The sequence below is a fragment of the Bombus vosnesenskii genome, unplaced genomic scaffold, assembly GCF_011952255.1.
Source record: "Bombus vosnesenskii isolate JDL3184/JDL3185 unplaced genomic scaffold, Bvos_JDL3184-5_v1.1 scf7180000013265, whole genome shotgun sequence".
NCBI classification, from domain to species: Eukaryota; Metazoa; Arthropoda; class Insecta; order Hymenoptera; family Apidae; genus Bombus; species Bombus vosnesenskii.
Genome location: NW_022882925.1, coordinates 223,543 through 248,187, shown reverse-complemented (window position 1 = coordinate 248,187; position 24,645 = coordinate 223,543). Strand labels below are relative to the sequence as shown.

Below are 24,645 nucleotides of genomic sequence, written 5' to 3'. Positions count from 1 at the left end.
CCGCACATTGCGTCCAATTGGTCGATCGATTAGTCCCCTAAGTCTTGCGACTGTTCATGGAGGCGAGCAGCGAATCGTAGTCTCTTTTTATTGGCACTAGAGATCAAGGAACGCACAAACGACGTACACAATCGGTATCAACCCCACAGACAGTCCCGACGCACGTACAGTTTTTCCATTCACTGGGCTGCTCGCTGGCGATCCTCCACGTGGTTCGCCAAGGTCGCGGTCTCGTACCCGGTTCGCGCGTCCAAGGCGGTTCAGTTCGATGCTTGGAATCGATTATTACAGACGCAAGACGAGTAACACTTCTCTGAGAAACGTATTTTCAACACTCTTTCAAGCCAGATGATTTTTCTATCACAAAGCAACGTTGTATGCGGTTGTACGCAGTTGATAACAGAATAATTTTCTTCGAATCGTGAGAGGCGATCGATGAAACGAGCAAGTAGACGGAATCGGATGATCCGTAGAGCAAAGAAGAGTTACACAGGTAGCCCGACAGCTGTCCGTTGGTTGGTCTTCCGGAAGATACTCTCGGAGCGTCCTGGCTAACAGCAGGACCCTGACTGGCCCCGGTCTGACCGACGAGGGTACACGCACGGTCTCGCGTGGAGCGCGCGTCGCAGTCTGCCCGTGGCTCGGCTGCTTACCTGTTCGGCTTTTCTCTCTTCTCACCTGCGCTTCTCCGCTACCTGGAGGCCACGCCTACCGAGCTCGCATGCGGCTAACTTTAACCCACGGGAAGTAGCGCGCTGGTGGGGTGCGCGTTGCTTCATCCCCTCTTTGGCAAGGATAGTCGGACAGCAGACAATCTTCCTTCCTCTTCCCGGCGAACGGATGCACGCGAGCGCGCTTCGGAAGCCGCTTCCACGGACGTTAACCGTTGCATCGAATTCTCCAATCTCGGCACGTTGGCGGTGTCGTATTGATTTCTCGCGTTAAAAACGAGTATATTTGAAATGGGAAATCGTTTTGGGCAAGTTTGCTTGGTCGTTGAAATACGTCTACGTTGTTTCTATTGGATTATTTTTACATCACAATATCGACGCATATGCGTATGTGTTCGTAAAAATGACGAATATCTCGCTAATTCCGAACGAGAAGGTTAAAAGGTTGGATAGCGGTCGCATCGAATCGTATACCTAACTTTGGTTGAAATTGGTTGAAAACGAGCGCTGCAAGTCGAAAGAACTTTTTTTCCATCGCCTATTGGTTTTAGATAGAAACACTCGGATATGGAGTAAAAATATTCATGGACTATTTATTATAATTTTAACCATTAAGCTAGTACGTATCTCTTTAAATATCAAATACGTTCGTCAGGTACTTACATAACCTACACACTGGAACGTAACTTTGAAATTCATTGATTTTCCATCTTACTTTTGCCAAAGAATTATCATACGCAGACTACAATTTTTTCTAGCGAAAATCAGTTGATTTCTACGTTTCTTGGCAACCACGGTGGCTAAATTTAATTTATCTTAAATCTCTATCCACGTACATCTAACCCTGTCTTTCCAAATACAAATCGCAATAACCGAACCGAAAAACGCAATATCCTAACCGATCCTAACCTCAGCTCAAATATTCAAATTATATTATAATTATAATTTGAATATTTATAAATATAATTATACAATCATACGCAGATACTAAATGGATACTAAACAGCTGCTAAACGTAGAAGCGACAGACCGATGAATCGGGACACGTAGATCGGAACCTCGGAATTACGCGCGAAATTTCAAATCTCGATTAACCCTATGTAATTGCAAATAGAAGAACACGAACGCACGAATATATAGAAAATGGCGTATAGTAAGAGCGGGATAGGAGAGGAAATTGTCTGTGTACGGATTAGTTGATCTTACGCATATGTGAGAGAGCAGCGAGACCGGGACGATTCTGTGAGACCAATAGGCAGCCGAGACGGCGGAGCGAGAGCGATGCGCGCGCATACTAGCGCCGCGGCGTAGATTTGATTCGGCGCGGGTCGCGCGAAGAAGGAGAGCCACCAGTGCGTCTGCGCCGACCGAACACGTTCTATTGGGCCGCCTTCCTAGAACCGGGTCCACCTTCGATAATCGCGCGTGACGTTCTAGTCGAATTTGGATTAGGCAGCCACCAATCCGTGACCTTGACGTCTTCCATCGACACCGCAACGGTAAATGTTATCGAGAGAACGTATCCGAAAGTGGAATCGAACGCCTCGTCGTCGTCGTGGCACTACAATCGACTTCCAGTCGATGTAGGTCAGGACCACGCTATTGCTGCGATCTGCCGCGTTCTCAGAAACGAAAATTGTTCACTTCCGGAAGTCAGACCCTTTATTTTTCTTTTCTTTTTTTTTCTTTTTTTTTTTTAAATTAAGGGTTTCCAAGGAACATGTGACAAACACTTTGATTCGAGAACGTAATGGTAAAGATAATTTTTGATAGAAACATTCGATGCTTTTAAATATTACGAGATGTTAGGTATTATATTTAAAGTATTCTTATAGATATCGTGTCGAAGAATATTGAGACGCAAGGACGGTGCGATGAGATACTGTCCACTGCTACTGTTATATGTAAGTATTCACAAGTTCACCAACTTTTTGATGCATTTAAATGGTTTTTGAAATTGAACCGATAAAAATTAATTAATCGCAAGATTGAAATTAAATTATTCGATAATTTTCTAGGTAACGTCCAACGGAAGAATGGATTGAAAACTGAAATCCTGTATATCGACTATTTTGTATTTAAATTACCTTCGACCGGTAATAAATAATTGCACGTAAGCAATAAATTGCCCACGAGACTAATGTAATTAATGTTATTAGTACTAATTATATATTTCGTGTGTAAATATCTTTGATACGGACACTCGATGATATAGAAACGAAAGTATGGAACCGGCGAGAGATAAACTGGAAGAATGGAATTTCCTATAAAACGGTATATTTTACTTGACGTTAATACTTTTATTAACTTTTTAAATAACAGCACGTTGCAAACTGTCATTTCGCGAATATACCAAAATACTCGTTTGCCGCAGGTAACTCTTTCTCCAAAAATGGCCAAGAATTGAAAAACTCACGCGGTCAGTTTAATTTCGTGTGAATTACACTTGACCACCAGTTCGGAATCATTAATTCCTACCTTGTCAGTCACGACGAATACTTGCTTCCAGGCAATTAAACTACTTTCTCGCTTGTCACAAAATATCGATCGCAATCTTCGGAAATGTATAATGTACATCTACTATTACATATGTAAACTGTTTTTGTCCGTATAATAAATATCTTACTTCGAGCAGAGAATCAAGAAGCAAAGATAATATCCGACGATTAAAAATACTCTTCTACCCAAAGTCTGTAAATTACAAACAGTTTTTACAAATTACGCAGCTCCACTTACCGCGACATTTTTATTGAAATACAAAATTATATTCCAATAGATCGTAGGTAATCGATCGGTTTCGAATTCGCTTGTCCGAACTTGAACTCTAACTGTAACCTATATGGACGTAAGATCATAAATAACGAAGAGAATCAGCGAACCGAACAAACTTTTATCGCGTCGTGAGCCACTATCTTGAAATACGAAAAGACGTTAAACAGGACGTTTCAACCTATCAACCAGGTCATCTCGAAAGCACCGATAATCGGGTAGTCAAGCTAAATCAATTGATTTCCAATTTACTCCACGCCAATTGTATCTCTTACGCGTGCATATACCCTAAGGAAGAAAAATTATTATAGCAATTTCATGGCAAAACGAGCGAAGAATTGGCTCGTCTTTGCCTACAATAATTTTAACGGCTAATCCAAGGGAGTGAAAACAAGGAGGAGCAGCCATAATTCGTCGACAGCGAAGGCCTTAAACATCCCCTATTTCCATATCCTTACGATCTGATTCTTTCACGGTCCTGCACCAGGCCACGAATATTCCAAGATCCCGATGACCCGTTAAAACGCAACTTTAGGGTAGCACACTTTCACCACAAAACGAGGCGATTCCTACGGCGTCGAAATAGAAGGAGACAAAAGGTAGACAAAAGAAAAATTTCCAACCGAGAGTACAATGCTGACAGATGGAAAAGAGAAGGAAAGAACCTGGCCACGGTGTATTATCGGAAACGGAGTGCTTTCGTGGCGAGGAGTGCGTGGCGAAGAATGTATTGAAAGCAGGTCCCGATGTCCTTAACCCACTCGTGGTCTCGCGTCCCGCGATAACGAGCTACCTGGCAACTTCGGATAAGTGAAACTTGCATAATTGGCTACCGTAGGAGGGACGAAGAAAGAACTCGACCAGCAGGTAACTGCACCTGCGATGTCTCCAAGGTGCGCGCGTGCGCCCGGCCGGCTTGCCGGAGGAACGTGTGCTTCTACAACGAGACCACCGCATCCGGACGAACGATCAAAGGAGACTCGAACGTTCAACGTTTCGAAGAACCCACCGAATCACGCTCATCGACGGAAGTACGATTGATCGTGCGTATTCCAATTGTTGCTTCTTAGTCCATTGTTTCATGTACGCTCGTACGTATATGTAGCTTACGCGAACGTATTGAAAATTACAGGAAATTTGTACGCCTTTATCGTATGTGTTGTATGGAATATTTGGAAATTTCATCAGCACCACGAGCAGGCACGACTGCTGACGTCGTTATACTGAGAAACATTACGCAGTTTTATATTAGTTCGACTGTAAAAGTTATCGTATATAAGAAATATCGTAACAAGTAGAAGTCTACTTTGGATACTTTATACACTTTCGTGCGTTATCTATTGGTTTCTGCGTTTTTTAATTTTGCGTAAATGCAAACAGAAACGCACAAACGTTCGCAGTCTCGTCATAATTACGACGATGAGCGAAAATAAGTTTCAATTTGGTACACTACTGATCATTTTCCGTCGTATCGGTTACGGTAGCTGCTATTGTCAAGTAGAATCCTATTTTCTAAAATTAGGCTGTCGCTTCTCCCTTAAGCTCTCTTTTGTCCGCCAGTTGTGCGTTAATACGATTGGAAGCCAATCAACGTAAACAAAAACACAGTGGGAACAGCGTCAATGAAATTTCAAAATATTTTGAATAACGCACGCGATCTATTCGTGAAATAGACCACAAGTGACGAAAATTCGTAAGTGGCCACGAGCGTTCCATTAATTTCGTTATTCTCGGTCGTTGAGATATTACGAATCTAAAAAGACAAAGTAGCAAGCTGAATAAAAATTATGCGATTGAAAACTTGGTAAACGGTGTTAGTTTCTGATACATTGGAGTCATACGAAGCAAAGACGAAGGAAGAGAAAACAGGGTTTCTCGAAAGGAACGAGGTACATATTCCTGTCGCGCTGATTCTTCCAACCTGCAGCTTGACAGTTTTGGCACGTTGCGTGCTTACACGCGAAAACGTATGAATGGATGTCCCACGATCCGACCGCAAACCTTCCTGCCATTTGGAGAGGATGCGTGAAATCTTTCTCGTCGAACGACTCACTCCAGCCTGAGACCGAAAGGATGCATCTTTCAAAGGTATAATATATCTTTCGAGTATAATGTAGTTACTGGTATGATCTTCGGTTTTTATATGCCACCGAAGTCGTATTTCTTCGAAATAAACTTCATCCGTAACGAGAGGTTCGTATAAACGATACACGTAAATCTAAATTTGTCAGTTAATTGGTCTCTTTAACGTTAACTTGACTTTATCGATATAAAATTGTTGTTCCCTTCTTTCGGATATAACGTAAGGTTTTACGTACGCGATTTTTTAAGTTGAACGGAAGAAAATTAATTCGTTTAAGATAGAAACGTTGTCGAATTTAATTGTAGTGAAAGCGAATGCTAAACGTTGAACATTTTTTTTTTTAAGAGAAAGCATATCGTATAATTATTTGAAAAGAACGCGATTGCAAAAGCGCAGCGCCGGCTTAGGAAGAAGAAAAATTCCAGAATCGATCGGTGAAGCGATATTTTGGGAATAAAAATTTCAACGGATTCTCAAGCAATATTTTAGTCGCGTATAAACGAAGGAAAAATATACGTGGAAGCATGTCGATGGAGCCGCGTATATTACATTTAACAGCACGACGACGACGTCGAGGATACGAAAGGACAAAAAGAGAAAAACATCGCGAAGAACCAGAACGTACAAGCTGTTTCGTTTCAGGCAATAGTTATTAATCAATCGTTATTTCGAACGGTACACCATCGAGATTTGTCCTGGGCGAAAGCTTTTTAATCTCCCGTCGAGATCCCGTGGATCGTTACGAAACGGTGCTTAAAATGCAGGTGCAAGGGAGAATACCTAATAGCGGGCGCAGCTTGAGGGGTGAGGTGCAGCAGTAAAAGGAATAATTAACGAGTACCAGCAATTATCATGGAACAGCTTGCGGCCGCAAACGTCAACCACGATCCTCAAGTTTTATCATTCGCTTAATTGTTAAATATGGTCGTTTCTATCGACGATAAAGACAAGACGATTTCATTAGTAGTAGCACAGAATATTATTTACAGGGATCAATTGTCTTTGTGACAATTGTCTTTAGAATTTCACAAAGTTTAATGGAATATCCTTTCTGGATAAGTATTAATCGATAATTATACACTGGCTACCAGAAGTACTAGGGCGCTCAATCGGTGCGATCGTTGTGAAATTCTGACAACTTTTTTGTATTTTACCTTACAAAGTATTTTACATTACAAAGCACGCGCGAACGAATTTATGACGATTTATAACGAAAGAGTTGAAACATGAAAACAGTGGAAAGCATTCAAGAACAATTGGTAGTGTACATCTTTGATTAAAACTCAGCTTGTAAAAGATCAAATAGCATCAAATTGTGTCTTCTGTCTGCGTGCATGTACGCATTTTTTTAATTGTTTATTTAAACCTACAATTGCTAGTGTACTTCGTTGCTTAAAACTCAGCTTGTAAAAGATCAAATAGCAACAAATTGTGTCCTCTATCTGCCTGTATGTACGCATTTTTTAAATTGTTTATTTAAAACTGCAATCGACAGTGTACTTCCTTGCTTAAACTCAGCTTGTAAAAGATCAAATAGCATCAAAAACGCTGCAATCGATAGTGTATTTCCTTGCTTAAAATTCAGCTTGTAAAAGGTCAAATAGCATCAAATTGTGTCCTCTGTCTGTGTGCATGTACGCATTTTTTAAATTGTTTATTTAAAACTACAATCGATAGTGTACTTCCTTGCTTAAAACTCAGCTTGTAAAAGATCAAATAGCATCATATTGTGTCCTCTGTCTGCCTGTATGTACGCATTTTCTTAATTGTTTATTTAAAACTACAATCGACAGTGTACTTCCTTGCTTAAAACTCGGCTTGCAAAAGATCAAGCAGCATCGAAAAATAAACCATCAAATTGTGTCCTCTATCTGGGTGTATGTACGTATTTTGAAAATTATTTATTTAAAATTATATATCACGATAAATGTATCGATACGATGATAAAAGATAACCACGATGTAGAAGTGAGCATATAAAGTACGCTATAAATAAAATGTCGTTTCTTATTTATGGGCTGCGCACGTTTATGAAACTTACATTTTGATCTGCGTGTATAACACGACAGAGAAGAGGCATAAAAATTCATCGGTTTCGAAGGGAACGGAACCGTCTCAAATCCAATAACGCTTCCGTTCCGGGTCCGAACCGAACAGTGAATGGTAGAAAAAGTAGGTGTTCGAAAGGCAATTAATGAGCGAGCGTAATTATTGGCGGATGGACAGATTGGGGCTGACATGGTGGTTCGCGTGCAACGATCGCTTCCCGTTTCCCTGTGGCGTTACACGGAAATCATTCGAGACTTACAACCACTCGTTCCTACACTTGTCACACGTAATTCTGCAATTTTGACTGGTCACGCATACAAATACCGCGTCATATTTTTTCTTGCCCAGTTTCGACCACGTTGCAAACATCGTGTGTTTTACTTTTTAAAATATTGTATCGATTTCTTTCGTATAATTATATCGCTGGAAAAAAATGCGAACACGTAGCTGCGTTTACGAAAGGTGAGGGCCGGGTAAAATTCATTGCTAACGATAAGATCGTCTTTTTTTACAAAATATCTAAACGCGCTCAAACCAAGTACAACGCGAAACTCAAAAAAAGCAGGAAACCCGATTTATCTCTGGTATTTCGGTTTACAAAAATTCCCTCTTGCGTCACAGACAATTATGGTCTTAGGATGGCGCAGATAAAATTTCGATCTAACCTTACGTTAGGTTGCCTGAAAAGTTTCATTCGTTTCATAAGTGAAATAATAGATGCACGACATTTTCTATTTTATATTATTTTATGGATTTACGTATTTTCCATTTTCTAGTGATAGAATAAAATGGATCAAACGTAGTTCAATAAAAGAACATATAAACAAAAGATGTCGTGCATCTACTACTTGCTCGTAAAACGAAAGAAACTCTTGGAACAACCTAATAGATTACAACTCGACTCTTCTACACGAGTTAACGACAGTTTGCCCTCAAGCAACAACGACACGCGTTACTTTCCAACGAAATTATGTTCATGACATCTGCCCACCGCGTAACCTCATAAACCGATCAACAGTTAAATCAATACGCAATTAACTGATCTCAGAAGCTAGCCTAATTCGAGAAAAGAAAAAAGACTACAGATAAGAAAGGTGCAAGAGAAATGACGTTGCCGATATTGTGGCGTGTTTCGATCGAGCAGGCGATAGGATTCCGGTGAATTAGTCGGTAAGAATCTATCAAGAATGCAGAAGTCACGGAGGGTGAAGAAGGCGCGTGCACGAAGGATGCAAGGCGAGGATGCACCGAGCGGAACGTGCACCCGACGCGGAGGAGCCGGCTAGCACCCGATGCTTCCCTTTCCCTTGTTCTCCGAGCGGATCCTCCATTGGCGTATCACCTGCCTTTCCGTTGCTTCGCGATTACCGGATTTTGATTCGAGCGCCAGATGTCGAGGCTCGCGTTCCAGGGACTCTATCAAATCCGAAATCATCCATTCCGACGAACCGTTATTGCTGTTACGAGCCTATCTGGCTGATGTTAAGCGACGCCATCGGGATCATATCGTCGATCGTATTTACGATACGAGTTACGATCGTTTCGTAGTTTCACTGTCTTCTTTTTACGTTCTTACGCTCGACTTGCATTAGAGAATTTTATAAGTTCTTAGAAAATATTCGAGTATGGATCGAATTAAGTTTACACGTAGTACGTTTACTAAATTAAGCGATACGTAGTATCGTAATTATGTATAAAGAGTATTTGATTATACATAGATATAGCTGATACGTTTGGAACAATAGATACAAAAAATATATGTAACTTGCAATTTCTATCATCAATCGTTTTGCTTCGTTTCAGGTTCTCTTACTTTAAGATCTAATCTGCGGCGTAAGATGTTGTACGTTTACAAGATACAAGTTAAACTTCGTTTGTACTATACACGCGTAATTTATAGGATACCATCAAAGGAAAGATTGTACATCGGCAGTAAAAACAATGTAAGATTTTCTTATCGATCGTTGGTTACGATCTTGGGACTTCTCCCATTACATGCGTTGGCCACAAATGAATATCAGAAGCAACTTACGTGGTACTAAAGGAAACCAAAATTGCTAGTACCATGCGTAATATTATACTAATATATATTCACAACGTGTGCTTAATCCACGTTGCAAAGAAGAAAGCAAGAAGAACAAAATCTCATTTAAGTAATTGACGAATCGATCAAGTTTCCAAGGGAAACTCGATAAGAACGAAGAAGTACGGCTACACCTGAGCACATTTTCCTCGACGATAAAAGGAAATGGCGTGAGCTACGCCAATGACAGACAGCACGTGACTACAGGGCACGCGCCGGCACGCGCCACATTTCTCACAGAAAGCACGCGTCTTTCTTTCCCTCTCTCTTTCTCTCTCTGCCATCCCCTCCATCGACTCTCCTCATCCCACCTTTCCCTACTCTCTTTCACGCTGTATCCCCCTTTTCTCTCCGTATTCTCATCCTCCGCTTCTCTTTATCCGTGTTCATCCTCCTTCGTTTCGTTTTTCTGCAGCCGAAATTTTCAATTTCTTTCCCTCGTCTGCCATTCCTGTGTCTCCTCGTTGGTGTTATTCGCCATCTTTATCTCACAAATGATTTTTCAATCTCGATCTCGAATTTCTGCCTCTCAATGATAAATGTTGGTCGTTGCTGATCGTGGAATGGTGAAAACGTAAAGGATCGAAGAAGAAGATGTGCGGAAGGTTTGCCACGTTGTCGATGGCACTGTAGAGCTATGAGGCTTTTCCGTGTGTTTATTGGTTTTCCTTCGTCGTGAACTTTCCTTCCTGGCGATCCTGGTAGCTGAGATATGGCTATCTGCGAAGCAAGTGGTTTCCTTTTGACTGTACCGCGAGTGTGTATAATAAGAAATGTTTGAATTTATTACGAGAGGACTGCGTATAATTCTGTTTCTTGGTACCAAAGTATTCAGAAAAGCAGCAATTACCACAGTATTGTCCTGAATTGCAAGTATACCTAACGTTAACAAACTGCATTCCTAAAGAAATATTAATCGTTATGCAAAGCGTTATCAATTTTGTAAAAAGTTAAGATCGTCCCTATGTAAAATTAATTAAACGTATTAACGAAAAAAGCTACCACAAATTGCGAAACTAATAGACGTTTATTCGTAATCTATCGAAGCAAACGTTTATTACATGTTACGCTTCATCAAGATCATTTTATATTGTCCTTATACGGTATTTCTACTTCTTTTTCTCCCATACATTTTCAAAATCGACCAAACAGACGTTTACCTTGTGCAGCTTGATGCACCTTAACATTGACTGACTAATGAGGCAAGAATAAGGATTTAATAACGGAATAAAAAAAAAAAAGAGCGAGACAAAGAATAAGACAAATGTACCATCAAAATCACAAAACGTAAAGCAGAAACACGCGCCAATGCCGTTTCCACGCTGAAAATATCTCACAAGTAGACCTCTCATTAATCACTTAAGGCCTAAGTAACCAAACGTCCGATTGATAAACCATCGGACACGAGCCGATGAAACTCTTTTTATCGACCTTCGTCAATTTTACGACTGTTCAGAGGTTAGGGTGCGTGCAGTGTGGAATAAAGTGAGTCGTCAAAAATGGCGAAATCTCGATACGATCTCTCGAAAAAAGGACGAGGAAGTAACGATGGATGGAAAGAATGCGGCAGAGCGAGTGAAGGGGAAAGGGCGAGAGATTCATCGACGATGATTCGTCACTGTAACGGGGTGTCGGGTCTGTATGGGCAAAAAGGAACATCTCGAGACTGCTTGACCGAGGCCAGCATTTTTCAAGGTTCGAGGGCCGGATAGTTACCGGGCGCAGGAAGCATCCGAAAATCCTTGCCTCGCGCAGCCTCGAGAGACGCGCCATGCATTATTCAGGAGGCTGTGCGCGTGTTGCTCGTCCGCCGTGTTTACGTATGTAGTACCTATGTACATACGGCGCGCGTGTGCGCGTTGACGTCACTACGCTCGCCCTGGCGAGGAAGATACGAGGCACGCGTCCCTCCACGCGCGCCGCGGACGGACACCAGACACCGGGCAGCTGCACCGTGGCGGCCGTGCAACCACACGCGCTATACACCCGCGCGTTCACATACCTCGTGTAGATGTCCGTGGACGCCAACGCATCGATTCACCGACGCCTACCGGTTAGCGACGCCACTTTTTAACCCTAACTTCTCCACCCTGACCGCGAATTTTTCGTTCGTCGATGGTCAAATCGGTAGTTTCTAAGGATATGACTATGACAATGTCCTTTAAAACTGGTATCAGTTTCTTGCTAAATACGCTTGCCATTCGTATTTCGATTCTTTCGAACAAAATATTCGTAGAACCGCGTTTAGGGGGGTGTCCTGAATTAGAATAAACCTTTTTTCTGCCGTTGTTTAGTTCATCCAGGAGAAAAATATACAGGGTGGTTGGTAACCGGTGGTACAAGCGGAAAGGGGGTGATTCTAGGCGAAAAAAGAAGTCGAAAATATAGAACAAAAATTTTTCGATACGTTATAACGGATCTCACTGTATTTATTGTATATTTACCAACCACCCTGTATAATAATTTAATCTTTTTTTGGTGTTTTGTTTCCGTCAAGAATTACGAGGTGGAACTTTCCCGTCGATCGAAGACTACAAAGATAAGACGCCCATGAAATAGGCTTAGAAATCTGTTATAATTTTTTCTTTACTTTAAAAAGAATTTTTTCATATTTGTTAAATATATACAAAAGCATACCTCAAAATTCAATAACCTCGTTTCTTTCTTTTCCTTCTAAAAAAAAAAATCACAAGAGAGCGCTGTTTTAGAAGCCCCTTAATTTGTAGCAGCGCATGAGCTAGAGGACAATTCGGATCATGTTGTTGTTTTGCCTGGGAGTATCACTATCGTTAGGATACACATAATGTGATAATAAATAAACTGCGGGCAAAACAATGTCACCGCTACGTGCAACCGTCAAACGAAGACGAATTTGAATTTTCCAGTAATCTCTCGACCAGTATAAATAGACGACCATGTTCTGCGGAAGTCAGTCAGTCGTGTGAATCGATATTATAATATAGTTTTTCAGTCTCAGTCTTGAGCGATTTTAACAGCGATCTATACACTGTCCTAGCGAATCAGTTAGTACCGAGCGTCTTAGCGAACATTCTCTCTATCTATTTATCTTATCTTATCATTTAAACTTATACCTCGTCATCGAAACCATACGACCAACCATCCTCTACAAATTAAATCACGAGGCGTGGGATTTTGATACAAGTTATTTGTACAAAGTCGTTTAATTTTAATTCGACGATAGGTCGGAGCATACGTCGCTTTTCGCTATTATCAATCTCATTTCCAAGTAGTAAAATCCATCATCGTTTAAAAAGTCAAGACACTTGTTCTTTCAATGGGCAGATATTAATAAGAGGAAACGAAGTAACACACCAGCGGATCATTGGACGCAGGTCATGTTGTATTTGCGTATTATACTATCGCTGGGTTAAACAATCTACGAGCATTGACTCTCCTAACGAGCTTGATCTTTCAGCAATTTTCAATGTTTCGATCGTATGGTTACGCTACGTTTGGTATTTAAAGTGAATGAAAAATGAGAAACTCGCTATGTAACTCTGATAAAAGTTCAATAGATGATAATCGAACATAACCGTACCACGTATTTACCAATAAAATAACCACGTAAAAGTAGCAATTCTCATAAATCCTACTCGACATAAATGACGATTGATATATCCGACTTTCTATGATTCGAAGTCTACTAATTACGATCGTTACAACGAGCCTGAGCAATCCATAGAATCTACCGTCTAAGAATTTGACCAGAGTGTGGAAGTGGACTGGAAATCGTGGTATTTCGAGTGGAAAGCACTTAGCTCGACGACAGCAGCTGGTTCGAGCCAGTGTCACGGCACGGACACCTAGTTCATCGGCGCGAGGCGAGGGGCCGGTGAGCGTGTGTGTGGTGCACGTTCATCCCCTGCAGGGTGATTAAATGAAGCACCACGATTCACAAAGGGAACCAACCGTAAAACACTGTTGCGCCCTCATCGTCCCGCACACGCACAACTCCCGAAACTTTAACCGACCACGGCTAAGACGATCAAAGTGGCGTGCAACTTTGTGTTTTCAGGGGATCCCGCAGATACGATTCCGGATTATTACGTATCTGCTTACAAAATTTCGCGGCTATTCGAAGATTACTGGGGAATTTTGAGGAAAAGAGGATCAGTGGTGGTATCGGCATATGGTTAGAGGAATTTTTTAAATTCGTAGAAGTCGTTGTTAATAAACTTGTTAAAGAACTTGGCAATTTCGAAAATTTATAATCGACGATAATGGGACAAACTTTAAAGGGTTCTATGGGAAGACTTGTAAGATGTACCTTATTATTGACTTATACTTTAAAAACGAAAGGTACTTGCACAGTTAGAAATGATTATAGTTGTGCATTATTTTCAAGAAGAGATTTTGTCTAATCAAAATGATCGCTGACTTTGCATTAGTCCCATTGATCGAGATAAGCTTTCCACGAGCAAATTCGCTACATTTGTACACGTTACGTTTCGCCGCGTAAATTTTAATTAATCAATCGGAATATAATCGAAACTTGAAAAACTATATTTATCTTTTTCTTTTTATTTCTTATATTATTATAATGGATAAATTTAATCGTATAATTTCAGAGTACTTTTTACATTGTACATTAAAAATAAATACACGTCGTTCCAATCTAAAATGGCAAAAAATACCGTCAATAAGCGTAACTTATGTGTCAAACTCTAGATTCTAGACTTTCAACCATCATCTTTATTGTCGCGAGCCACGTTAGGTCGATGCAAGTGAAGTCACCACGCCGGTCTATCCGCGGATCGTCTTCTCGCTTTCGAAATTATTCATTAGACGCTTTATAGCGAGCTGGAGGATCGTTTTACCTTTTATTCCATCTGACTTCTTCCTCTCTCTCTCTCTCTCTTCCTCCCTCTCTCTCTCTTTTCTCTTTATTATCGCGGCTTGAAACGTCAGGGTAGAGCGAGCGGAGCGTTCAACGCGGAGGATGATTTGTGTCAGCTCGTAAAATCGTGGGACTCGGCCAAACATTTACACCTGTTCTTAATCAACGTTAACATAAATATTCTTTAAGGCGATCTTGGTACGAACTGACCGATATAAAACTCTGACTGAATAATGCTTCGTTCGTTCGTTCTTTTCAAGACTAAATTATTCACTGCGAGAAAGGAATTAAATTTACGCATTAATTTTGTTAAGCGATCACTTGTGCTTTATCGGGCAGAACTTTTTAACGTCCTTTTGAAATCTTAACCCTTTGACGGTGTAATAAAGCGACCAAGAATTTAGAATCTCGTGATTTCTTGCACGGTATCACGATACAAACAGTACACTTTTAATACTATTTCTAATATTCTATTTTTATAATAAATTATATTTTAAGCTTTTCGCAATACCCGATATTGTTCCTCGTATCGGATTAAACGATTACCGTAGTCAAAGATCGATACGTAGCCGCCTATCTGCTCCATCGTATCTGCTCGTTAAATTGAAATACTGCAGGACCCGATGTAATTTATCAAACTATTAAATTAATCGAAAAAAGCTAGAGGCAAAAAATGGGAAAATCCCGGAAGAGGAGGATGACAGGGAAGGGTGATTTGAAAGGCACGCGATGGGCACACGCCAGAGTCGAGGATAAGGAGGAGGTTTGCGGAGACGGTGGGCCTTTTTCCAGGGCCCGTATGTCGCACGCGTGCGCTCGTGTGCGCGTGTAAACGTCGAGGGCAGTGTGCCGACGTTGGAACGAGAATGGTTGGCCGGTGTCATCTGGCAAGCAGAGCAATCCGAAAACACATGGGTGTTTTGTCTCCTGCCTGTGTGTGCCACCGCTTTAATATGTGGAAGTAGAAGCATCGTACGCCTTCGTATAACGGTCGAATCTGTCGATTCCACCGCGAACGACTACCCACAGCCTACATCGGAAATTGTCAACCACCGAACGGCGATTAAACCAATCAAAAGTCATTTTCAACGTTATTAATGAACGTATCGTTTTGTTTGTTCCGCCATACGGGAGAACTAGTTGTGTTTTATTTGGCGAATGATTTTATGTAGTAGAGAAAAATCAACGATGGTAATTTTGCGAAGGATATAAGATAGGGATCAGGTACGAGTCAAATTAAACTATTTCTTCAGCAGTTAACCAAGAGTCAATATCAAAGTTAAATATCTGTATTCCATTTTAATCGATTTCTCTGGCTAAATTTCATTGTCATTTATTTCCTGGTATTGTAGCGAATTATAAAACGAACTTTAAGTCGATAAATTGTAAAAATTATTATTGATAGAAACGGTAATTTAAAATAAAATAGCCAGTTATTAGAAAGCACGCGTGAAACGTGCGTAATTTCGACAAATTTTGAAAACAAGTTTTGTTCCTTCCGCCATATAGGAGCGTTAGTTATCTTTTATTCGGCGAATGATTTTACGTAGTCGAGAAAAATCAACGATGGTAATTTTGCAAAGGATATAAGATAGGAGTCAGAATGGGATGCCATAAAGTACGAGTCAAACTAAACTATTTATTCATCGATTAACCAACAGTTAATATCAATGAAAGTTAAATATCCGTATACCACTTTAATTGATTTCTCTGGCTGAATTTCGTTGTCATTTATTTTCTGATATTCTAGCGATTTATAAAACGAACTCTAAGTCGATAAATTATAAAAATGATTATTGATAGAAACGGTAATTTAAAATAAAATAGCTAGTTATTAGAAAGCACAGGTAAAACGCGTGAAACGTACGTAATTTCGACAAATTTTGGAAATAATCATTTCCAAGAAACGTTTCCCATTAATCTTGTCTTTTCTGTCTCGCTCTGTCTCATTATGATACCCTCGTCTCTACCATAAATCACCATTAACCTCCGTTATGATATTTCGCGGGACGCTCGGTATACTCCGTAATTGCTTGGAAAAAAAACGGACACACAGCAAAAGATCATCAGCTGTGCGTGCAAAGTCGGGCATCCGCGTTGATTTTGCCAACTATACCGACACTCGCCGTAAGATCCGCTTCGATGATTTCCAGCGGTTAATCAGGTGAGCGTGCACGTGCGCTCGACAGGGACGTGGCCCATTCCATTTTAATTGAAAGCAATCGCAAGACTGCAGCTTCGATCCAAACGAATTTCAGTCACGGAACAACATACTGAATATTCACCATATAAGGAAGCAAAGGTGCAGAACGAAAGCCGACTATGTCAGTTAACAGATGAATTATACACTTTTTAGAAAATTCCTGCTCAAACGTGTCCCTACCTTTGCAAATTGAAATTCAGTTAAGACCGAAGTTTGACGATGAATTGACAAGCTTTGACGGGTAACTGAGAACTTGAATTTTGAAAAGTCCAAGTCAGATGAATTAAGAAACGGAAGTCTGACGATGAACGAGGAAATCGACGTTTAACGATGAATCGAGAAATTCGTGTTTGACAAGTCCAAGTCAGCTGACGAATTAAGAAGTGGAAGTTTGCTGGTGAATTAAAAGGTTCAGAGATGCGATGATGAATAGACAGGTTCAAGTTCGACGATGGACCAAAAAATGCAACTTTTGAATAACGTTTATCAAATTCTTTCGCGCAGTGTACTGCTGCGTTGTACTACCACAATGAAAACTTCCAGCGTAGTTTATTCGATTCAGAATTTTGCCCGATTATATTAGGTCGTCCGAAATGTTTCTTTCGTTTAATAATAGACGCACAATGTTTTATATTAGTTTATTGAATTATGAAGGAACGCGATAATAGAGATATAATTCAATAAAATAATATAAAACAGAGATTATTGTTCATTTATTATCACCTTATGAAACGAAAGAAGCTTTTCGGACAACCTAATACCTTTACCTTACTATCGAAACTATTTCATACTCCTATTTTTCTATTCTTCCAATGACACGATAATGGAAATAGCACGACCAATTTAACAGAGTATCTTCAGAATACTGCAGTTGTAGATTTCTTCAACTTCGTTCGCAACGACATTTGTACATTTGATATTTCGCGGGTATTTGATGTCGCCACGCGCAGGAATCGTTAACCTTTCGCGGTGGTACACGAACTACCGGTTATAATATAATAAGGACCAGTTTTTCATACGTGCGAATTGGCCTGTATTTTCCTTAAAAGAAGCGCCATTATGGCCACGTTTCGTATGTCTTAATTGGACATGATGGTTGTTGAATTCGGGCGGATAATGAGACCATCGATCGTCGAAAGCCGGTGTGGCTTTTCTTCGCCTGCCGCGTTTTCTTTCGTTTATGTAACCACATTGTCTTTCATTTTTGGCTGTTCTCTTGTGAAACGCCACTGATTCGTCGTTATTTTCGCCAACGATTGTTAGAGTGTGTATAATTTTCGTTATAAATCGCGCGAAAATTGCGCCTTGCGTGTTTGCACGCTCGTTTATAACGGTGCTGCTATTTCCATTTGTCGATCGAGCTTCCCTGTTTTCCAAATAATTATAGCACTAGGTTGTCCGAAAAGTTTCTCTCGTTTCATAAGACGATAATAGATGAACAACAATTTCTCTTTTACATTATTTTATTGACTTACACCAGAGAGCACAATATACGCATTGCTGTATATCGTGTTTCCTAGAAATATTATAATGTTTTACGCGAACGATATTCTCTTTTATACGACGAATTAACTTGCCTCCGTACTTCTGGTGCCTGAATGTATTTTTGGTAGCGTACAGTTTGCTCGCAAGTCGTCTTACCATTAGATTGTGCGAAAAGTTTCTTTTGTTTCATAAGATGATAATAGACGAACAACAATTTCTCTTTTATATTATTTTATTGAATCATCCATTTCGTTATATTTCTATTATTATGTTCGTGCGTAATTCAATAAACTGATATAAAACGAAAAACATTGTGCGTCTATTATTTCCTTATAAAACAAAAGAAACTTTCCGAACAACCTAATACATTGCCATTTATGAGCTGCTAATTCAGTTAGTATCGTGGTACCTAACTCGACAGGATGTTTTTCTCGTGAAAGGAATTTTAGAAATGGAAAGATTTCCAAGAGCCAGGGAGTTTCTTTAAAGTCGTCTTAATTTTTCATTTTTTATATTTTCCATTTTATCGTTTTTACGTCGTTCTCTTTTCATCGTATGCAACCGCGATCTTCGAAGCTTTAAAACTCAATTGGAAAGTATGTACCAAAGATATATAGCTTTACCAACAACTTTCAATCTCTCGCGATTTTTATTTCTGCCACAGTACTAAATTTATCAATTCGATAAGTCAATCTACTATCTACAAACGTACAGATCATCGTCCAGAAGCAAGACGAACGTAACGCGATACATTTTGCGAGATTAAACATATTCGGCATATCGCTTCGTCGCATCAAAACATTTTCAAATGTTGCGTTAAAAGAAATCTCTCGCTTTAAGGCCATAATCTTTTTTCAACAGTGGCAATTGTACATATACCAAATTGCCAGGCCATTTAAAATTTACCTTTATCTGACATCTTGAAAGAAAGTATTTACTTGGAACGTCATCGAACGAGAGACTTGAATCGCGTTATCCGTTAAACGTAGCCATCGCTCTTACTCAAGATCCATCTTTGGCTTTACGTTTCTCGTTTCGGACGAATATCATTCAAATCTGTCAGGAAGACAGCCAAGCAATTAATTCACTGTCTCGATCGACAACAACGCGGACCGCAGACAACGCGACAGATGAGTTTGTTGTGCGCCGGCGCAGTCGATCAAGGAGAATTTGCGCGGGAATTCGAAAGGTTCAGAGCGATGCGGGTTTATCGCGATTGCGTCAATCATTGTGGCAGCGGTCGGTGCGGTGAAATCAATGTAGATGCCGATAGCCGGTTAATTGGAAGTGAAATCACTTAAGTAGACGTCCGTAAAACGTTGTTCCGCGTTTTCAAGTATAATCGCGCGAAATGGCAAATGATAGCTGGCGTGGTTTGTCGTTCATCGACGATGCTCGTTTGTGACGCGCGTCGTCCAATTTCCATAATTTTCGATCGCGCTACTTTGTATCGTGCTCTTTGGCCAAATGTGTAATTATTTCCACGTACGCAATCTTTCTTACTTGCCCGGTCGAACAAGCGAAAATAAGAAAAAAAATGGTAGGGGAACTTGATCAAAACCGCGCATTATGCTTATCACCGTAATTAATTAAAAAAAAAAAAAAAAAAAGAAAAAGCTGCTGCCATTTGGCGGTTATTATACCAAAGTCGATAGAAATTTATCATGAGACGCTGCAGTGAATTACCAAGCTTCGCGAGTTTTCAAGTATCCCGATGTTATCTTCGCCGATTTTCTAGAAACAAATCTTCCGCTTGATGAGGAAATGGTAAAGTAACTTTAACAAAATAAACTCGTCACTATTCTCTACTTTTTTTACTTATATCGTTGATCGATGCTACTATCGAACAGCTTAAATCTGTGCCCTAAATAGCTGCCTTAAACAAATTTTCCAATGGCAAATACAACGTTACGTACTTACGTATTATGTAACTATATACGTGTATATGTAATACAGAGACATATTTACAGATATAGTACAAGGAACGCAACATACTTATTGCTTGATAAATTCTGTCGTTTCGATCACCATAGCGTTTACTTCCGATTCGTTTCGTTCGGTTCGTGTATTCGTATTCATCGTCCCTTTCATTTTTATCAAAGCAAAGTCTCGAACCAGCCAATATTTCCCAGCACTTCCTAATAAGTACATCGCAGCTGCATGAAGAGCCCCATGCCACATGCTACACGCAAAAATCCTCTTCATAATGCTGGAACCCAATCATCTCCCCATCGCTCGTACATAACCAATCAAATTTAACGACCAATACAAAATCTTGATCAAACTCTGGCGAATCAAATCACACGCAACAAAATGATAAAACACAAAGAAGACGCGAAATGATGGACGAACGATTGAAGCGAAGGGTTCACACGTTGCAATTGTCGGCTGGAGCGACAAGAGGTCGAAAGTAATCAACGACCGAAGGCTTTCCCCGGAAGATACGTCGGCGATAAGAAGAAGCCGCGGAAAGAAAACAACGGCGAAGGAAAAAACCGATCGGATCGTGTATGGCCAGTAAGACGAAGACGAAAACAGATTACGTATAAGCAACTGTGCGCATGTGCTTTTAAGTTGCACCTGACCATTCAGCTTCTTTTCCAGGCACGAGAACAGATATCCGTGCCGTTTCGATCGAGGGTTCGTTAATGAGACGCTACCACTCGCTGTCTCGATCTCTAATGAGAGGTTTTCCTTTGCCGTTTCAGGGCCAACAGATTGGGATCTGTTCGATGTGCGCACACAGCGACCTAGATGCATATGTCTCCGTGACAGTCAGAGCCAATCGTGCTCGTGTCTCTTATATGCCATTCGTATGCTTCAAGGAAAGAACCTTGTCGTACTTTAACGTCATTTTTATCGATATTATTATCATATACACGATATTTCTGTTCGTAAGTATTAGGACACTTACAGAACGTCAGATAAATTTGAAATTGCAATTGATCGTTGGGGTTTGTTGGAATCTTTAGCGTTATTACCGTTATTAGTCTTGTTTGGAATCGTTGATTGCAAAGAACCCATATATTATTCTTAACCATCTTTTAATAATAATATGTTACATATAACGTACGATGTACTATTCGTGTATAATATTGGGTTGGCAACTAAGTGGCTGTGTCGATACCACCTAATGACAAAATCCGCGATCTTAATTGCCAGCCCAATATATCCTCTATATCGTAATAATTGGCACGTGATCTTGAAACGTTGACGGAAAGATCCTTGTTCGATCAGAAGATCTGCCAAAGCGTTGCCCCCCACCGGTTCGTAATTAAATACGTTCAAATTTTAGTTTCTTGAAAAAAAGACCTCGAACGGCCATATATTTGTGGCGGCACTCAACAGAAAATACCACCACTCGACACTAAATAGAGTCGGACGACGGCAGCGCAGTGGTTAACGCCTTAGGTTACGAACGTTCGGGACCCGGGTTCAAATCCCGGCGACTGAAATCCGATTTTTCTTCCATGCATCTAAATTGGAAGAAAAATAGCAGTACCCCATCAGCGAGCGATATCTATCTACAGCCAGCATCTACAAGTATCACGAACACTATACCACCTCATATTATTTCACGTCTTATTTTCAAAGCTGTAATAACCTCGCGTTGATTGTTCCTACTCGTACTTAATCGGCGCTTAGCCAAGTCGAGCTATACTTGGCGAATTTTCAAACTCGTTTTTCTCGAAAACGAAGCGTCGTATGAACAAATTTTCTTGTATTCTTCCCACTTGTTTTTCATATAAACTCACCCTATCGTCGGTTGTAACACCAGTTACCGAAAAATTCTGTACGTATCTGTCTAACGTATGCATATACGGACACGTACCTATCTAATTGAAGAGAAAGCTGCTCATTGTCATCTGACAAATTGAGGATCGTTTCATTCGTACGCTAGTAGTAGTGAAAACACACAGTCAATAGCAGGTCCGTCCGTCCGTGTCTGTAATTTTGCACGACTTCATTCACGAAAACGAGCAAGGGACTTTTACGACTTCATTCATAGCCTGCGGATCCCTTGAACGGATCCAACGACCGATGGAAGAAGCACAAGTCGTTTTCTTACACCCTTCGTTTAACCCTGTGAAGCGCCTCCTATTTTTACACTCAGACGATTATATACCCTTGAACGTTCAATTGTAAACGGATAACGAGTGTGTAATTTCACTCTTTGAATTGCATCGAAACCCTTTGCCACTGTCCTCTCTGCCTTTAATTATCTGAAAAGCGAATGCCAAGAGAAGCATGATCGATTTCGATCGATAGTCATTTCTCTGGGATTCGGTCATCGATAATAAACTTTCGCAACTAGCGCTTAAGCAGTTTTGAACGATTAACGCAGGGTTCGCTGTTTTGATACTTCTGAAACGGCAGAAAAAAATGCGAAATTAAAAATTTTGGCGGGTTTAAAAAGAAAATGTGTTTAAAAAAAAGATAAACTTTCAGGTGTTATAATTATTATTTAAATAAACCTTTTTTCCGCCTTTGTTTAGTTCACTCTGAAGAAAAATATATAATAATTTAATCCTTTTTTGGTTTTTTGTTTCAGTCAAGAATTACGAGGTGGATCTTTCCCGCCGATTGAACACTGCAGCGACAAGACGCCCATGAAATAGGCTTAGAAATCTATTAATTTTTTTTTACTTGAAAAAAAATATTTTCGTATTCGTTAAATATATATAAAATTGAATAACTTCATTTCTTTCTTTCCCTTGTAAAGAAAATCAGAAAAAAAACGCTGTTTTAGAACATTCTGAAGCAATTTTGAACGATTACTGCAGGTTCACTGTTTTCATACTTCTCCCTCCTCTAAATCTTTCGTAACGCTTTCCCAATCCCATCCATCGCATTTTTATTCTGTTGGTGATATAAGTTGAGATACTTTAACTAATTTCCTTAAATTATATGTAATATTACCCTATGTTGTATACGTATATCAACTCACAAATTATAATTTCAAAAGATTTTCTTCGAACTGATACTAACATCTAACGCTAGTTAATACGTTATATTCATATTTAGTATGTTAATATCCAACATACCAAGAAATTGTAATTTCTCAATTTATTAGTCAACTCTTCCACAGAAAGAAATTACGATAGAGAGAAAATGTAATAGAAACGACACGTTGGATATTCCTCTAAATCGAAACACGTGGCACACGGTGGAGGGCTTGTTCGAATCGAGACGCGTCCAGAGGCGAACAGAGCACAGGTTCTTAATAAAGGAATGCGGAGAGGCCAGCATTTACGAAAAGATCAGCTGTTCCTCGGGATGCTTCCTGAACGAGCGGCCAGAACCGACCCGCCCCTTTAAATCTCTGTGCAGGACCGTAAAGGATCAGATGGCTGCAAGATACGTAGGTTGCAGACTCGCTCGGACGTTCATCAAAACTTAAGCACGTTTAAGCTTCACCGTTATAAAATTCACGAACACGTTTTTCCTTCTTCCTGTCTTTTTTCTTTTTGTTGCCAGATTCTTGCCAGTAATTCGTCCACTTTTTTACGAACGACCGTGTTTTCTCGTATCAAACGGGTTTCGTTTTAATCATTTTCTCCCCTGATTTTATAGGTCGAAGAAACTTTGTATATGTATAGCTACAGAGTAGCGACGAGTTTCATCGAATTAGTTACGAAATCCCGAGTTAGATTATATTTTGGTCGAATCGACAGATTCAACGTGCGACTATGGAACATGTGGAATATCGATGAATCGGTTAAAAATTTAGGGATGATCTACATGTATGCTGCTCATACCTTCTGTATACTTTCTTACATTATACAAATATTTTGATAATTTGTTCGAATTGTAAAAAATCAAGTAAAACGAATGAACTGTACGGTAGCTATTACTGTTTGGTAACTATTATTAATACTATTGTATGGTAACTATTATTAATTGCACGAGATGAATATTATGTAGATGAAATATTTGTTATTTATTTGTAAACTCTTATATGAATTTTACGATAATCGAAATCACGTTTTGCCAAAGACGAATCATTGTGTGCGCGTATGTTTCGCTAATTTCTGCTTATCGGCTACAGAACGAGACCGATTTACATAGATTTCTCATTCGCACTCTCACTCGACCGCAATATACACTGGTTTATGCACCATTACGTTGGTATACTTCTCGTTATTTGTTGTCATTGTATGTTACAGCTGCTTAATCGAGACAGAAATGTGGATATGTGAATTTGTTTACATATTACTTTGTAGAATAGTCTATTACGATTCCTATCAACCCCTATCATCGATTTCGTTTTTATTTAAGGATTTCGGTTGATATTCTACAAGTTTTTATTTCCTGTTCAATGGACGTCTTTATTAGTTCCCGCATGTCTGCTCATGTAATGGAGAAATATGTGCTATGAAAAGGACGCAGCTGGTTTTCAATTATCCATTTTTCTTTGTTATTCCTCAAGTTCTCGGCAAACGTC

General features: G+C 39.9%; 1 protein-coding gene and 1 long non-coding RNA gene across 3 annotated transcripts in view; one reads left to right on the top strand and one right to left on the bottom strand.

Annotated features, from left to right (window-relative positions):
- LOC117243161 (zinc finger protein 628-like) overlaps positions 1–683 on the bottom strand; it is a 33,606-nt gene extending 32,923 nt beyond the window's left edge. The window contains exon 1 of one of the 2 annotated variants that reach the window (XM_033510410.1): positions 2–683. In XM_033510410.1, the coding sequence (XP_033366301.1) occupies positions 2–8 (7 nt within the window). In that variant the 5' untranslated portion in view covers positions 9–683. The remainder of the gene's footprint in view (position 1) is intronic. The other variant, XM_033510411.1, reaches the window with a different exon arrangement.
- Positions 684–1,824: 1,141 nt separating this feature from the next.
- Positions 1,825–3,317, top strand: LOC117243050. The gene is made up of 4 exons (XR_004495379.1): positions 1,825–2,424; positions 2,507–2,575; positions 2,690–2,945; positions 3,046–3,317. It is a non-coding gene; the product is annotated as an uncharacterized LOC117243050 (long non-coding RNA).
- The last annotated feature ends 21,328 nt before the right edge of the window (positions 3,318–24,645 follow it).